The sequence below is a fragment of the Fusarium vanettenii genome (assembly GCF_000151355.1).
Source record: "Fusarium vanettenii 77-13-4 chromosome 6 genomic scaffold NECHAsca_20_chr6_4_0, whole genome shotgun sequence".
Lineage (NCBI taxonomy): Eukaryota > Fungi > Ascomycota > Sordariomycetes > Hypocreales > Nectriaceae > Fusarium > Fusarium vanettenii.
Window position 1 is genome coordinate 1,972,148 of NW_003315865.1, and position 16,519 is coordinate 1,988,666.

At 53.8% G+C, this 16,519-nt stretch overlaps 3 protein-coding genes across 3 annotated transcripts; 1 reads left to right on the plus strand and 2 right to left on the minus strand.

The window, feature by feature from the left end:
- Nucleotides 1-710: 710 nt before the first annotated feature.
- On the minus strand, nt 711-4,839 carry NECHADRAFT_81988 (uncharacterized protein; the record flags this gene model as incomplete). The annotated part of the gene is made up of 8 exons (XM_003045289.1): nt 711-2,000; nt 2,050-2,173; nt 2,340-2,357; nt 2,543-3,364; nt 3,446-3,854; nt 3,913-4,346; nt 4,451-4,533; nt 4,744-4,839. The coding sequence occupies 8 exons, from the start codon at nt 4,837-4,839 to the stop codon at nt 711-713; spliced, it is 3,276 nt and encodes a 1,091-aa protein (XP_003045335.1).
- A 2,785-nt stretch (nt 4,840-7,624) lies between these two features.
- Nucleotides 7,625-9,897, minus strand: NECHADRAFT_70523 (uncharacterized protein; the record flags this gene model as incomplete). The annotated part of the gene is made up of 3 exons (XM_003045290.1): nt 7,625-9,158; nt 9,214-9,781; nt 9,831-9,897. 3 exons carry the CDS (start codon nt 9,895-9,897, stop codon nt 7,934-7,936), a joined length of 1,860 nt encoding a protein of 619 aa, XP_003045336.1. The 3' UTR covers nt 7,625-7,933.
- A 3,797-nt stretch (nt 9,898-13,694) lies between these two features.
- Nucleotides 13,695-16,339, plus strand: NECHADRAFT_43231 (uncharacterized protein; the record flags this gene model as incomplete). Its single annotated transcript, XM_003044886.1, has 3 exons — nt 13,695-13,787; nt 13,848-14,242; nt 14,302-16,339. 3 exons carry the CDS (start codon nt 13,695-13,697, stop codon nt 16,337-16,339), a joined length of 2,526 nt encoding a protein of 841 aa, XP_003044932.1.
- Between the last annotated feature and the right edge of the window lie 180 nt (nt 16,340-16,519).

Here is a 16,519-nt window from a genome sequence, read left to right on the forward strand (position 1 = left end):
GACATTCCGAATACCCTCGTCTCATTGTCTCATGGCCATGACAACCTGCAACAGGACGTCTGCAAGATGAGATGAGCGAGGTAAGTACCCTTCGCTGGGGCCGAATCCGAGACCCAATATATGCCATTTGAATGTTGTGGGTTCAACATCAACATTGTCTTGACATTACCTTTCATTCCTACCTTGGCCGACACGCTCCTTGTCGCCGTGACAAGGCGAATGCCTGGGCCTACAGTAACACCCATCAAGTTAATGCAACTGGGATCTCCAAACTCCTTATATGCCGTGTATATAATCAGCTGTCGGGATCTGGATTAGCTCTGAATGCAAGGTTGAGGTGCGCTCCCTAGACCTCTGGAGTTGTCATCCATGAACGCTTCTGTCAACGGGACCCTTCGGTTTTCCTCACAAATACTGACTTCTATTTAAAATGAAACGGGCCTGAAACAGCCCTATTTCCTGTTTACAGAGCAGTCAGAAGTATGTAGACATTTTGCTGACTTGAGCAGTCTAACCGGTGCTCCTTCGTTGAGACTTTCACTCAGCCAACCCTTTTCCTTCCTACCTCAAACGAAGGTAACAAAGATCTAGACCAATATCACAATACTTGGACACTGAGTATAACTTGCTGGGCAATTTACTATTATCTGAAAATAACATTTAGTGCCTGGACAACCACATCCACCACCCTTCTATACCCAAATCTGTCCTCATGATATAGACTCTGTCTCTGCAATGCCATGCCACTTATGAAACACATTCTGTGGATCATACTTCTTCTTCAACTCCCTCAGCCGCGGCAGATTCGCTCCCCAAGCGTCCTTGGGCGAGACACTATCCGCCTCGATGTTGATGTACACCCCGACAGGTCCCTTGCTCCAGTGACCGCCAGACACTGCCTGGTAACCATTCGTTTCGCGGATGCGTCTGCAGAGATCCCGGTTGAAGCGGCGGACCTCTGCATCGTGGGCTGCATCCTCCCAAGCGAATATTGTCATGGCGTCGTAGTAGTCTCCCCGGTTGGCATATGCCGTGGCATCCTGCGCAACCTCGCGAATCTTATCCGTCGGGAAGAACTCGATGGCAAGGGCGGAATGACCCATGCCTTTGTGAGATTCGCAAAATTTCCAGAATTCCTCCGCGTTCTGTAACATGGACTTGGTGTTTAGCGGCATTGTGACATTCCCTGAACCCATTAGGCGCCGGATGCCGTGTTCCATGATGGGGTTCATGAGAGTGTTCATCTGCGCTGTCGTCATCATTGAGGCATTGTCGATAATCGGTCCAACCTTTAGAAGACCCGAGAAGTATTCTCTCCCATCGGCCTCGGAGCCATGAAACATGGGGATCGCGGAGACAACGCGTGTGCCGTCCGGACCAAAGCCAATTCCTAGAGCAAGGCAATGACCCTCCGAGGTATGTCGCTGGTGAAGATCGTTCGCAGTGGAAAGCAAGGTGGGCAGCTTGTCAGCCGAGTATGCCAACGTGCCGCTCCAGACCTTGCCCTGCTTGTGGGCGCGTGAGACGAATCGGGTCACAACGCCAAACTGAGCCCCTGCCCCTCGGATAGCCCAAAAGAGATCTGGATCTTTGTCCTCTGACGCCTCCACAATGGTACCATCGGCAAGAACAACTTCTGCAGAAATCATGTTGTCGATGGTCAGTCCGTGGACAGGTGTCAGATATCCGTGGCCTCCGCCCAACGTTAGCCCTCCAACTCCTGTGTGGTTGACAACACCTCCGACGGTTGCCAGTCCATGTTGTTCAAGAGCAAAGTCGACATCTTTCCAAAGACAGCCTCCCTCAAACTCGACAGTCATAGTTGCTGTGTCGACCTTGACCTTTCGCATCTTCCTCAGGTCAATGACCATACCTTCAGAAGAAGAGGTCCCACTGGAAGAGTGTCCACCACCACAGACAGTCATGACTATTTTGTTCGAAACTGCAAATTTCACGGCCGTAGAAACCTCTTGTGAATTCGAAGGCAAAACAACAACAGCCTGAAAGATGATTAGCCACGACGTCGGCGTCTAGCGAAGCAATACGTACCGCCCTCTTTACACAGGCCACGCTCCATCTGTCAAGGACCTCCCCATAGCCCTCTTGCCCCGGAAGGAGGACAATCCCATTTGGTATATCCTTGCGAAGTTGAGTAAAGTCACACATTGTGACCCTGTCGAGATAACAGTGCAGTGTAGTACAATCCCAGGACGGCACAACCGTCAATGGACAGGGGGAAAAGGGAAGAAGCAGCCATCTGCATCGGATCGTCGAGGAGGACGCCCGTATTTGACGCTTTCCGGGGTCTCACAGTATGCTGTAGTGGAGCGCCTGCTTACATTACATCGTTGGTCGATCTGAAACATGTCGTCATAGTCGACACCTGAATGGCTGCATTCTTCAGCCCGCTCGGGGTTGAAGCCATTCAGGGTGCCCACGTCAGATGCAGGCGGGAACTGCCGTGTCTTGGATTCGGGTCCATCATTCGTCGTCGGTTGGGAGCTGAATCTCTGGCAGGATCTCTTTCATGACAAATCCGTACTTATCCACAACAGTCTCCCCTCCGCTGAGACCCTTCTCGCCTGCTTGAATCCTGCCTCCTGCAAGCCATCTTTGCAGCTTGAAAGCGGTCCTGGTGATGTCCATGGCGATGTGCCAATTGTCAACCCCGATCGACATGAAAGTGGAAACCAGCAACGTCTTCATGAAGCGACCAGCAGGTGTCTTGTGACAACTGGGAACAAGCGCCAGCATGATCCACACAAAGATGCCGACCACGGTTTGCCAGCAGGGTAGACCAGCCTGCCATACTGAGCCCCAGATTATCATTACATCGCGCTCCGAGCACATTGTGGTGGTTGGGGAGCGGTTGAGAATTGACCGAACCCAGATCAGTGATGTCAATCGGACGACACGATACATCATGTCTGGAAGTTCAACAGGCGGGGAAGACTTGTCGGTCCTGGCGGAACCTGGTGACTTTGCCGGGCTTTCGACAGAGCTTGATCGAGAAGGTGTGCGATATTCTGGCGACCGTCGGGATGGGGCGTCATCTGGAAGGTCAGATATCCTGTCCTGAACCCAACCCGCTGTTGTTACAACGTTGTCAAGCTCCTCCGCGCTGGGGAATTCCGGCAACGATAGAACAACGTCAAATAGATAACGCATGTCGTCAAGAATCTGAGCCGTGCTTGGGTGAAGCTGCAGGGAGTTTGAGCATCCTTGGAATGAGGGCCATCCAAAGATGAGAGGCGTATTCAAGGCCGTCTTGAAGGGAACCATGATAGGATCCTGGAACGTGAAGCCGGGATGACCATAGATACATGGATCGATTTCATGTGCAAGCGCCATGACAACGTCGTGACTGTCACGGGTTAGCCCTGAACAACGAAGGTCCAAGACACTAAGCTGATGCTCATGTCTCTGAATATTAGCGTCAACTTACACGATAATCATCTTGGCCAAGTATCCGTGTAGTCCAAGTTGGCTTAGACCACCTCGCATCCTGACCATCTGTTTCAGACCTCTGATATGGGCCTTGAGATCGGCTGTGGCGCCCCAATACCAAGAATCAGCAATCATCTGCACGACGCCGAGAACTGACGCATCGCTGGTTTGGCTGGCCTCGTCTCGAAGCTGTGAGTTGAGCAAATGATACACCTTGCCCTTGTGCATCATTGCTATTATCTTTGGGATGTGTCCTGTCTCTGAAAGGAAACATGACGATGTGAATAGAACAATCTGGAGAAGCAGGGGGTCTTGCACACAGCAGGGAACCCAGTATTTCATAAAGGCATTGCTTGGATCTGGGTTCCCATCCACGGAGCACTTGAAGCGGCATAGTAGCTGCAGGTCTGAAATCAGAATAAGTGTTAGTCGTGTCACGAAAGCATATCGCCAAGGTCAACTTACGTATGCGTACCAACTCCTTATTCAGATTAGTAGGCTCCATTGGCAATAACCGTAGTTGCTCCATCGAGCCTTCGACTGGTAATCCAACAGGCCGCCGTCCTTCGTGGTGCGTCAAGAATGCCTTGGTGGTCTCGGCACGCTCATCCAAATAGATACGATTAGCCAAGGTTAGACGGTGTTCCACGATGACCTGAAGTGACTTGAGTATGGCTTCGTCTTCATCTTGAACCTCCTTGGAGACAACTTTGAACGGAACCCAGGCGCTGATCTTGGAATGGGGGTTTTGGGCGGAGCTGCCGGATGAAGAACTTGACAAGGCATCCTCTAGATTGATGATGGCTTCCTGGACGTCGGCAGGATTCAAGTGAGCGTATGGTCCTTGTCGCACGGCTAACGCAGGAGGTGGTTTCTGGAGGGAACTAGGGGGAGAAGATCTAGGAGCATGGCGTTAGCCTTTCGATCGTCAATACTAGGGGAGAGCAAGCTTGAGAGTATAGCACCCGGGCTAAAACCCAGAGAAGAGCCAAGTATAACTCACCTTTTTGAGGACTTGACCTTGTATTCGCAAATAGGCTGGGGAAACCGGCGAAGACAGTTTGTGCACGGTTGGCCTTGTGAACACTGAGGCGAGACTAGTTAGTTCCAAGATGCAGGAACAAGCAGAATGGTATCGGTACAACTGCTGGACAAGTGCAGACATCAAGGAATCACGACCTGGGTTGTTGACATGTACAACAACGTCGAGCCAAGGAAACGAGTTACACGATCCGGCACCGACACGATCTGACAGGGGACAGGGCCAAAGCAGAAAAAGTGAGAAATGACGGTTACCTTTTGCTTCCGGCGACGACATTCGGTGCATGATGACGTCTGGCGTTCAGCGCGCCGGCGGCCGGCTTGCCCCTGCATGGCTTCGACCCCCGGCATGATGCCGCTTCGTCGCCGTTGTGCCGGCTGTGACGCGGGACCGGGTCGCGGGCTTGGCAACGGGATATTCAAGGCTGGGGAGTCGGAGAGCTCGGAGTAGATATTAGAAGCAAAGAATTAGAGCGTTGTCTCAGTTTGAGTGAGTACAAAATCGTGTGTTGGTTTCGTCAAAGATGAACGCGACGCGCGACAAGAGTTCAAGAAAAAGTGATGGATAGAGTCGTTGGTTGACGGCGGGCCAAGACTCCGGCAGGAATGGACCAGGTCGAGATCGAGGCGCTGTTCCTGGGTTAGATGCGGATGCCAAGGATGGCGGTGGCTCATGCGAGGCAACGGCGGGAGTGATGCGAGGTGATAAGTCAAAAGCGGCGCGATGGTGAGTCCCAAGATGAAAGATGTGAGCCCGTGGTGAGATTTGATCAAGAAACACGTCAGGTTGCCCCCAGCCGCGGCCAAGTCGGCATGGAAGAGGACCAGAAGCTCAAGGAGAACAAAGTCTGGACGATTATTGTTGGCTAGAGATCAACGCGGCAAAGGCGGCTCACCAGGCCGGAGATGGGATAGCTGGAATCGGAGCAGTTGCCGGTCGCGTGTATGGTGGCGCTGCTTGAAGCTCTTGGGTTTGAGGTTTTGGGGGGTGTCGCTGCAGGGCGTCAAAGATGTTGTTGGTTCGTGTCTCCCCCAAGATTCGCGTTGGCTTGCCTACGGGGTGCGTCTCGGGTATAAGATGCACCTCAAGCTTGAAGTCGTCCACACACTCTCTTTTCACTCTCTGAATCAAGTTCGTGTCCGGAAACCCTTGTTTAAAAAAATCGAATTCCCAGCGTCGCAAATAACAAGGTCTCTAGGATTTTCGGGGCCTCCGGGTACTGCTGGTGATTGGGAATTTTGGGCGCACAAAGGGGAACAAAGAAAGGTGACAAATCCCAAAGCTTGTTGTCCCTCTCTCCCCCCCCACGGTCGATCAACGACGATGCAATGACGTCTGGGTGCCCCTGGCCGTTGTGCCCCTCGGCTTGGCGGTGATATGTTACTGGGGGAGCGAGAACTCGTTTGTGATTCCGATGCGAAGATGGCACGGGCAAAAAGAGAGTTTTGTTGTTGAGTGAGGGAGAAAAGTGACGACGGGATGGATGAAAGGAGAGTCTGGGCGTAGAGACAGGATCGGATGTAACTTCGTACCCAAGCTTCCATCCGTCAGTGAGTGTCAGGGCGGGTTCGGCAATTCAAGACACGACGACGGCGGGGGGGGGGGGGGAAGAAGGTCTTGGCGAACCTCCATCCAAGGAGGGGAAGCCACCGCAAAGTCCAGAATGAATGCTACTGCACCCAAGCACACGGGCAGGCAAAGCTACTGTAGGTCCTTGCCTTGGTGTTTGCTCGCCGCCGAGGTACGGACGGATAGACAGACAGGGTGCCTTGCTTTAGCCAAGGAGCGATGGAAGCGCGCGGTGCGGAGAGCTCCAGTCAGATTGGACTCATGTCCATGTGAAAGCAGAGCTCGACTTGAATGAGTGGAAAGGTTAAAAAAAAGGCAAGGACCACACGTCCTGTCACGTCGTGGATGCCGATGGGGAGATAAGCCGGACGTTTTTCTACGTACCCCAACGAGCGAGTGAGCTGATCAATGAGTCCCTTACCAAGAGAGGTAGGTAGGTAGGTACGGAAGTGAAGGAACCGTAGCCTTGTTGTCTCGAATTGTTTCCTCATTCACAGACTTGAATCTAGATTTCCTCTAGATTGCAGTAGACCCAGATCGTCACTCTATCTAATACATAACACTTTGCCCAAAACTGCGTAGTATCCTGTAAAAGACCCCTTTCATCAAACATCAGAGGCGAAAAGAAAACAAAAAGAGGCTTGGGAGCTGCTGGGAGCTCTGGACCCTGTCCTGTCGGGGTCCACGGAGAGTGCCGCTCCCCTCATCCCTAGCGTGTGGTGATCTGGACTTCTATCCTTGTCCACCAGGAACATGTGTTCCGCAGCAAGCTTGGGTTATCACTTGAACAGATTATGGTGCTTCTTATGATAATTCCCAGTAGAGATAAAACTCGCCATAGGTGGTCAAAATGAAAGACAAGGCTTGAATTATTATTTCAACCCATACTGCATTGCCTGCCTAATGACTGACGCCGAATCTGCATGTAAGAATGACCGTCTTGGCCTTGGCGGGGCAAGGGCACACACGGCAAACACCACTGCCGAACGGCACTCACGGTCATGCCGATCAACGACAACGCCCAGCGTCTCATCCAGCCTCAAGCCACTAAACATCTCTAGCAAAACCACCGCTTCAATCCTGGACGTGCTCATCTCTACCGTCTCGGCTTCAACTGCCGACCAGCAAAAACCCTCAAGCTACTGTAGCCTTCAAGGTCCAATCTTCCATCTCCCGTGCCCTATCAGTAGCCGCCGAATCCTTGGAACAACTCCACTATCCCGCTGCAGGTGTCGTGCAGTCCAGGCAAATTCCGTCTTGTCTTATGACTGAGCCAGCAAGCCCCTGGCTATCTGAATGGAACCCAGCACCCTGGTCCTGGCTCGCAGTAGGCGCTTGCTTGCTGCTCCACGGATCTCATGCTGGCGTACGACTTGCGGGACGCTCGGCTCATGACGAATAGCTACAGTGCGTAGATGCTGATCAAGATCTTAGACTCGCTTACAAGTCATATTATACATAGGAACGCGCATGATGGAGCAAAAAGACTATTCATAGCATTTTCAGATTTACCAAATTCATATCATACTGTTCTAGTCCCGCATACTTTATGGTTCCATGAGAAAGCGCACACAGTTCATGTCATATTCATGTACCTAACCGAGTGGTATACAAAAGAACCCCGAGTGTCATCCTCCATCTCGTTCAATCATGTACTTTCAAATTCGCGGCAAAGAAACCCAGGTGGTATCTAGTTGTGCAGAAACAGAAGAAAAAAACATCATGTCGTGTCCCCGACCTCAACGCCATTCCTGTCGGGGCTCTAAATCACATCTTGACCGTACCCAATGTCGAGGGGTTCAAGAAACCCCATCTCTCCAGTTTTGTTCGTGCAGCAAGACGTATCAAAAACATAGATATCATCATCCATCAACTTCATCTTCCCCTGTAGTCGGGCTTGCGAGCCATGTTCACGGGTGGTGGCTCGTCATCATCGACTGGGTATGGAGGAGGAACTGCTGGAGGCCGTCTGCCACCGTGCTGCTGTTGGCTCTCTGGGAGTGGTGTCTTTGGTGGCAGCGGCGGAGGCTCAATTCTCGTTGGCATCGCATGGTTCGTTGGTGGCGACCGAGGATGCTCGTCAGGGCTCATGATGGCAATCAGGTCCTGTCCCGATGTATCTCGATACTGTGGGGGCGGCGGCGGCAACGAAGCATTAAGACGATCCTCAGGCCGGAGGTTGGGTGCGCTGGCGCTGGCGTTTCCGGGCACACGAGGACCTAGAGGAGGAGAGTTGTGCGAGTTAGATGTCCCCGGGCGAATGCGCTCGTTGGAGGCTCGAGGGGAGCTTGCATGGTTGCTGTGGATTTGTAGGTTATCCGATCCAGATTCGAACGATGACCGACTCGCCGGACTGTGAGGGAGCGGGACCGTTGTAGGAATGTCTCCGGGGAGCTCAAATGCCAGTGGTGTTTCCCACGTGCTTGACGTTGACTTGACCAGCTCTGGAATTCCCTGGGGTGCTCGCTCGTGACGCAGCTTGGCTCTGTGGATCTTGGCGAGCTTTGACGAGACGCCTTGAATCATCTTCTGCTCCGCCTCCCTCGACAGATATCGTCGTGTGCCTGTGCTAATCTCGCCCAGTCGGGTCCACTCGTTCATGCCGAACTCGCCTACTCCGACTTCCACATTGAGGCGGTAGTAGGCGTCGATGCTGACATTACGCTTCCCCAAGTGCTCTCGCATCATGTACTCATGGATCTTTTCGCAGTTCTCGATCTTTGCGATCAACTTTCTTCGTGCATCAGCATAATCGCCCATGAACCCCTCATACCATATCTGAGTGTTTGCGTCACTGCCTCTGGGTCGACGTCCGGTACCGACGCTGACGAAAACGCCCACCTCGCGCCCAGGCCACTCGTTGACCACAGCCTCGTCAAGCGCCTCAGGACTAGGGTTGAAGGTACCCGCACCATCATCATGGAAAACCGACTGGCCAATCGTGATGGGCTTGAACGCGAGACCGATAGAGCAGGTAGCTCGGCCAGCCTGCCAGATCTTGCAATCGTATTCGGGCGCTGGCTCTTTTCGGGAGTCGTAGGATCGTAGCATGGCGGCTGGCGAGCCTCGCGGGGAACCCTTGTATACTGCTGTTATAGCACTGTTGAATATTAGCGATTACTGTTTTGATGTGGTAAACAATTGTGGAAACTCACGTCTTGGTGCGGTTTTCTCTGTGGTCGTATAGTCGTGCGTTGGGATCGCCATATCTCGAGTTGTAGGCTGGTCGATGAGCCATCTGGGCGGCGGGGCTTCGAGCACTGAAGCTGATAGTGCTAGCATTGCTCTGATTTCGCCGAGGAGCGCCGGCGCTAGAATAGCTGGCGGCGTTGAGAGGGTTGACGAGGTCAGCTTCACTACCGTCGTTGCCCTCCCTCTCCTTGACAGTATGTTCCTGGACTGCAGCCTTGATAGCCTCCTCGAGTTTGCTGGCCTTGAAGAGGGTCGATCGATACGGGATTCCAGCAATCGTCTTGTCCGTCTCAAAGACCATACGGGTGAGACGCACGTAGAGCTCCTTGCATGTTTCCAAGTCGAGGCGCAGTCGGCCGAGCATGAGCGCGATGAGACCGCCGGTGCCAGTACCGACGATGAGGTCGAAGTGGTCGCATGGCTTGGGAATTTCGTTTCGTCTGGGAGCGCGACCCTCCATTTCGACAAAGGTTCGGTGCATCAGCTCCTGGACGATGATGAAGATCGAATAACCGCGGACGCCTCCTCCATCTGCGCGGGTTAGCAAAGGGTTCTCCAAGGTTGTAAATGAGGCGCTTACCGAGCGATAGAACTCGAAGGGGAGGCCCCTTGGTTGTGTCTTTCCTCCTAACCCCATAAGAATCCATGGGTGCGGAAAGGTGGTTGGTATGCGCTTTTGCGCCTGGTAAACTAGAATCTCTCGAGGGGCAGATTCTTGATATGACTGCCAAAGATGACGATGTCGCGCTAATGGCGTAGTAAGGGTTTAGTGATCGCTGTGAACGTGAACGACAGCCGAGATCAGGTGAATGATGCGCTGAGGGACAATGGGCCTGATCACGTCTCGTGCGCTGAGATATGAGTCTTGGGTGTTTGTTGGAGAAGTCGAGTTTGGTTGGAGCTGCAGTCGTTCTTTGGTTGGGCTTAAGGTGGGCAGGCAGGCTTCCATGGATCCTTCCCGTCAGTGACAGAGCACTACGTAACGCAGTGAGCCCCGCTCCAGCCCATTTTTGGATCAGGACGATGGAGGGATCCTTGGAGCCGTGACGCAACAGTGAGCGGACAACCCGGAGACTCTATTTCCAGTGGGGTAGCTCGCTGGGAACCATGGGACTATTAGCGCCCCTCGACCCCTGTAGCTCTCTGAGTTACAGCGAAGGTACAGAACTGGTACAGAAGCTCAAGCTCTTGGACCTCTCTCGGTGACAGCTCTTTGACAGTAGCGCCCGTTGTTTAGCTCGCCGCACGATTAATGAGACTGATTGGTGATGGCAGTCTAAGAGGAAAAGCCTCTAGAATCCAGTTTGATATTGAGTGTGGGCTACATGCCTGAAACTACCGTGAATGTGGGCAACGAACCAAACTGGCCTGCCGAGATATCTTGCAGCCAAAATCTCATGTGGTTTGTGGAGAACACGAGACGGGAGGAGAGTGGCTGTGTAAGCTTGGCTCTCGTTCGTCTCTCCGTATCAAGGCCCCTGACATGATTGTAGTCCGTTCGGTTGGGCCTCAAAAGACTTGGCCTTTTTGCCTCGTGCCTCTCGCTAAAGAGTCTCTACGCCGTGGTTCGCAGACAAAGATCGATCGCATCCGTGATCGACAAGGGGGAAACGACGGGAAGGGGCAGGTCCGTCGTTAGATGCATCTTCCATTGCTGGGATTTCCTGAAAGACTGGATGGGATTTGTTGCGTGGGAATAGAAAGGCCGAGGGTAGGGATACTTTGTCAGTACCAAGTGCTACGAGATGTCTTGAAGCTCCTGATTGGATATCCGCCTGTGGACGGGGATGGAACGGCGGGTTTGTTTGTGGCGGTGCTTCGCCACATTGCCGCGACCCGAGCCTTGTCTCGTCATTTTTGGTCTCAATGGATGGGCGCGACATTTATCAAGGGCCAGGAGAGGCGGTTGAATCCTGAATCCTTGGTGTCTATGAGGGAGCCCATCTATGCTACGCAAGAGTGTCCACGAGATCTTCGTTTGCCTCCATCGAACAACCTGGGAGTTGTAGACGGAGTTGTACGGAGTTGAAAGTGCCGGGATATCAATGTTGAGTAAAGGCTGCCTCACAACCGAGTCAACTCAACAAAGAGCTGCGTGTTTTAGCCTTGGAATCAAGACATGTTTTGGTGGAACACGGCAAGCAAGGGTTCAGTTCGCTATCGGGTTGTGTGTTTATTTTGCTCACCAACGTCAGGCTGGCGCGGCGCGGCTCAAGGCACAGTCAGTTGCCGTATCCGCCGCTCACCACGCCTCACTGGCTGACACTTCGGATGGATAGGAAACTCGTCAGCATTCCTTCGGCATTTCCCATGGTCAGATTTCTCAAGAGAAAGTTGGGTATCATGTCGCGAACGGAAGCCACGGCGAACTCGTCAGCTTTTATCCTCCATGGGCAGACAGACAAGAGCAATACGAAGTCTCCACCTGCTTGCACCCAAGTTGATGCCATCGGTTGATTCTATGCATCTCTCAGACAATGCCAGCCCATGTATCTCGAGCTCCTCCTCGCTACAACGTGTCAGCCCTGCCCACGCCGAGCCTTTTGGCTGAATCTCACAGATGCTGGCGCACCTCTTTGTACAGCAGGATGCCAGCCATGTTATGCGACAACCTCTGCAGCCGTACCTGGCCTCATGACCAGAGGTCTGGGTCATGGTGGTTTCAGACAGGCTGGGCTTCTCACCGAATTGCCTCTGGCAGAGAGCATGATATGCACCTTGCCCATGGCCTCTCACGACTGGCACGACTGGCAACACAAGTTGTGCATCTGCAGTCAGTGTTACCGTAGCGCGTGTCTAGGGCAAGGTTGCCGACCGGCCCTCTTGTGCCGCCTCGTCCAATTCGTCGCCGACCCGGCCGTTTCGCGTTCTGGCCTCCTCCTCGCCGTCCACTAAGCGTCTCCCGTCTGCACTTGTCCACAGCCGTCTTGACAAGTTGTCGCCCGCCGTCAAGAGGCCTGCCGGGGTTGAGGAGGGGGTGCGCCATCACTCCACTTTGAGAGCTCACTGCGACATTGCCCTTGGTTTCGATATCTTATGCCATCCCTCAAGTCTGACCAAGGACAATCGCCAAGATGGAAAAACGACACGACAAGCTGTGACTGTTGGGAAGACGATTGAGTGGCGGGCGCTGCTGAAACCTTGAAAACCGACCAGCTAGAGCCAAAACCACAGAAAACCCTCCGGGCCCAAGACGCGGCCCACACAGGGCTGCCCCCGGATCGTGGCAATGCTGGGTCTGGGTTCCTCGTAGCGTCTCTGCGAGTCTGCCGGTGCGTGTGATGGTGAGGATGGAGGGGAAAAAGGGCAGGTTGAGGCTCGGATTGGCTGAAGAGCCGTAATCAGCCGGCTGTGTCGAGTCTTGTGTGAGAGTGAGCTGTGCGAGCTGTGGATGAGTTGTGCAGCCGTACAGAAATAATGTCGACCTTCTGGCATGTTGCCGTCTCCTCTTCTTCCTCCTCTGTTGATCAAGCTCGCTCGCTCTCCGTGAAGCAAGTCAGTTATCCCATCTCTGGTTCCAGCCGTCAATTCGACCCCTAGCTAAGACTGGAGACGGGCAGAACCAGCTGAGAGGCAGGAGACAAGAGACATAAGAAAAGTGAGTCTTGATCGAGGCCTTGCTTTGTGCGCTGCTTGTGGTTTTGTGGTGGTCCCTTTGTGCGAGGCGAACAGCTCAGCTCTGCTCACAACTGGTGACAAGGTCCAAAGAGAGGCTGACGAGAAGGCGGAGGCCGCCCCTCCTTCCGACTGTGCGTCTGTTTTCGCAGCAGCAGCAGCAGTGGAAGCTGCTCCGCTCACGCTCCTTCTCTGTTGGCTGGTCCGATTGCTCTTCTCGCCTTCCTGTTCGTTTTGTCCCCACCTTGAGAGGAAAGCCCCGGCCCATCTTCCCCTCGGCTATCAGCCAATGGTAGACTATCAAATACCCCACACGTCTACATACTTGGCCTAGGCCGCGACAGCCTCGCCGAGCCTTGGGCCCCCCAATTCCAGCCTGCGCCAGCCTTATTCCCTCTTCTTCCTCTTCTTCTTCTCTCTCTGTTTGTCCCTTGAGACGGCGAATTTCTGCTTCTCTGCGGCCTAGCCCAGCTCCTTTTCTGTTCTCCTCCATTGGCCCCCTTCCCGGCCTTCTCCTTCTGTCCTGTTGTCCCCTTGCCCTTCTTCGTGCCGTATCGTCCGATTCGATTCTCCGCGTCGTAAAGTAGCATCGACTTCTGTTTTCGCTTCGTCGACGTCTACCAATTACACCGCTTTCTCCATTCTCACCAACCGACTTGATAGGAGACGAATCTTTTCAACCCCCGCCATCTCCCTGTTGCTAGGCCACCCTTCGACTCGGTCCCAGCTCCCGACTTTGACCTCAGATCAGATCAATGATCACCGACGACTTCACCTGCTGACGATAGCCTCCACCTCGATTCAATTCGCAGCCTTGTCCTCTCTGTCGATGGAACCCTCGAGTAAAAAGCGAAAGCTGGCCCCCAAGGTCAATGCCACGCCTCCCAGCAAGCCTCAGCCTTCCCAGTATTCCCACGAATCGGTCAGCTCTTGATCCTCCTAGCTCTGCATCTACTTCTTGCTAATAGGACCTGGATATCAGCCTCAACAACACTATCCAGTGCAGGATGCCCCTGCTCCTGCCCCTCTCTCGGAGCGCCATGACTTTGAGTCCTTCGCCCGTCATCTTCAAGATGCGGCCATGCTTATCCAGAGGCAGACCGAGCGCCACCCTTATACCGACGTCTCCGTCTTGTTACTAAGGTGGGAAGAAGATGAGTCAGTTGACGAGGACTTGGCCGCCCTCGAGCAGGTCTTCCAGAAGCAGTACAAGTTTCGCACTGAGCGATGGCATATTCCCACAGTGCCCAACCCCAGCATTAAGCTTGGGGTTCAGATGGCGAGCTTCCTCGAGCACGCCCGAGCCAACCATCTTCTCATCATCTACTATGCTGGCCACGGCTACGTGGGCACCGATGGCCAGCTCTACTGGGCTTGGTGAGTTGGCAATTCTCTCAGATGTGCTTTGCCTCCTGCCTCTGACAGCCTCTCGATAGCAATGCTCGGGAAGATGCCGCAAAGCTCAAGTGGGATGGCGTCCGCTGCTTATTTGAGGATGCCCAGTCGGATATCCTCTTGCTGCTTGATACCTGCTCTGTCCCAGACCCTCGAATGGCTGGTAGCCATGGTGTTAAACAAGCCATTGCAGCTTGCCCCTCAGATCGTAGTCCCTCTGACGGCTCGGAGCGTTCCTTCACCTCCAATCTAGTTGAGGCTCTGAACAAGCTTAACACTGGCCGCCCTTTCACGGCGCAGAGGCTACACGAGGAAGTGTTGTCATTGAAGCAACAGCAATCTAGCCAAGCTCCACGAATAGCCAACGGCAGCACGGCCAATTCTCCATCTTCTCAAAACCCCGTTTTCATCCCGCTTACTCCTGGGAAGGGCCAAAGTCTCAGCCTCGCGCCGATGACCTCCAGGCCACGCACTGGCTCACAGAATGGCCTTGACACAGATGGCCAGGGTAATCGAGATCGTGAAGAGCAACTGATTGACCCAGAGTCTGTCGTCGACCTTCGATTCGAGGAGCACCGAGTCCTTGTCTGTACCACATTCGTTGGCGATGCAAGCCCAGACATGTCGTTCTTCTCCCAGTGGCTGCACAACACACCACCTCTTGGCGACAAGATTGCAGTTGAAGGCATGTTTTTGGGCCCGCCCACCATGCTCCTCATTTCTATGCCGCACTCTATTTGGAACGTGGTGCAGCATGATAAGGTGTGCTGTTTCTTGGGGTACATCAGTTCCCACAACATGATTCATCTGTACCATAGACTGGTTGGCTCTTCTGGCATCAAGCCGTCTGCTAAGGAAGTTGAGGATGGTCGCATTCTTCTCGAAGCGAGGGACCATGCGGTCGGCACGCCCGCGCGTATCCGCCGTGACGACGGGCATGAGCACGCTTATCACTCCTCGGCCACGAGAGATCCGCCAAGCTCTGTTGAACGCAAGGAATATAGATCGCAAGCAAGCCCTACATCGGCGACCTATGCCAATTCGTCAGGACCACGACCCAAGGCCAAGGATGACGTTGAGGACTCGGCGGAGATGCAAGAGGCCGCAGAGCAGCTGAAGGCTTTGAGCCATGTTCGACACCGGAGCGATGAGACGCCCCAGCATGCACCACGTCCTCGAACAATTCTCCCCGACGGAATGCCTGAAATCAGAGCTGAAAACGATGGCGATGAGGCTGCTGGTGATGATCCCCTGTCACTTCGAAGCACGAACCCGACAGCAAAGGCGCCACGTCGTTCACTGCCCAAGCAAGATACACGTTGCAACCATTGCAGCCATGCGCCGTTCAAGGACTCATCTTCGCTGAGAAAGCACATTGCCGCGGCTCATACCAGGCCATTCCCATGCGCATTCTCGTTTGCAGGCTGTACAAGCACATTTGGCTCAAAGAACGAATGGAAGCGGCACATTGCTTCGCAGCATCTGTGCTTGCAATACTACCGCTGCTCTTCGTGTCCGCAGAGCGCCGCCGATGGCAAAGGAAACGAGTTCAACCGAAAAGACTTGTTCACACAGCACTTGCGGCGTATGCACGCGCCTTTCCAAATCAAGCGGGCTATTGCAAAGGGCGACAGCAAAATCCAGACGGAATGGGATACTCACGTCAAAGATATGCAGCAGAGTTGTCTTGTCCAGCGCCGTCACCCGCCTCAGCGCTCAGCTTGCCCAAAGCAAGGCTGTCAAAGCGTCTTTGAAGGGCCCTCATCTTGGGACGAATGGACGGAGCATGTGGGACGGCACATGGAGAAGGGCGAGGGGGGTAGGCTTGGTGTTGACAGCCTTCTGGCTCAGTGGGCCTTGGACGAGGGCATCATCGAGCGCAAGGCTGACGGCGAGTATCGCTTATCTGCCAGCAATGGGATGGGAGGACCTCCAAGTAGCAGCGGACCACCCCCTCCAGCCTTGGAGCAGAAGGACTCGGCGTCCATGTCGACACACGAGACGTCGCAGATCGAGGACACGATTGCCGTGGAGACGAAGCCTCCAGAGGACAGGATGGAGGTTGACACGCCTGAGTAAAAGGATTGAGGAGGACAGGAGTTGAGCATTCTTTCCCGGTTACGACACGTGTGCAATGCACGGCAACGACGAAACGAAGTACATGACACGACATTTCTATACAATTTTTGTGACGGTCGCTACCTTGCTCGGTCACTCGTTTAGCAAAGATGAGTCTCTCGTGAGATGCGGTTACGGAGT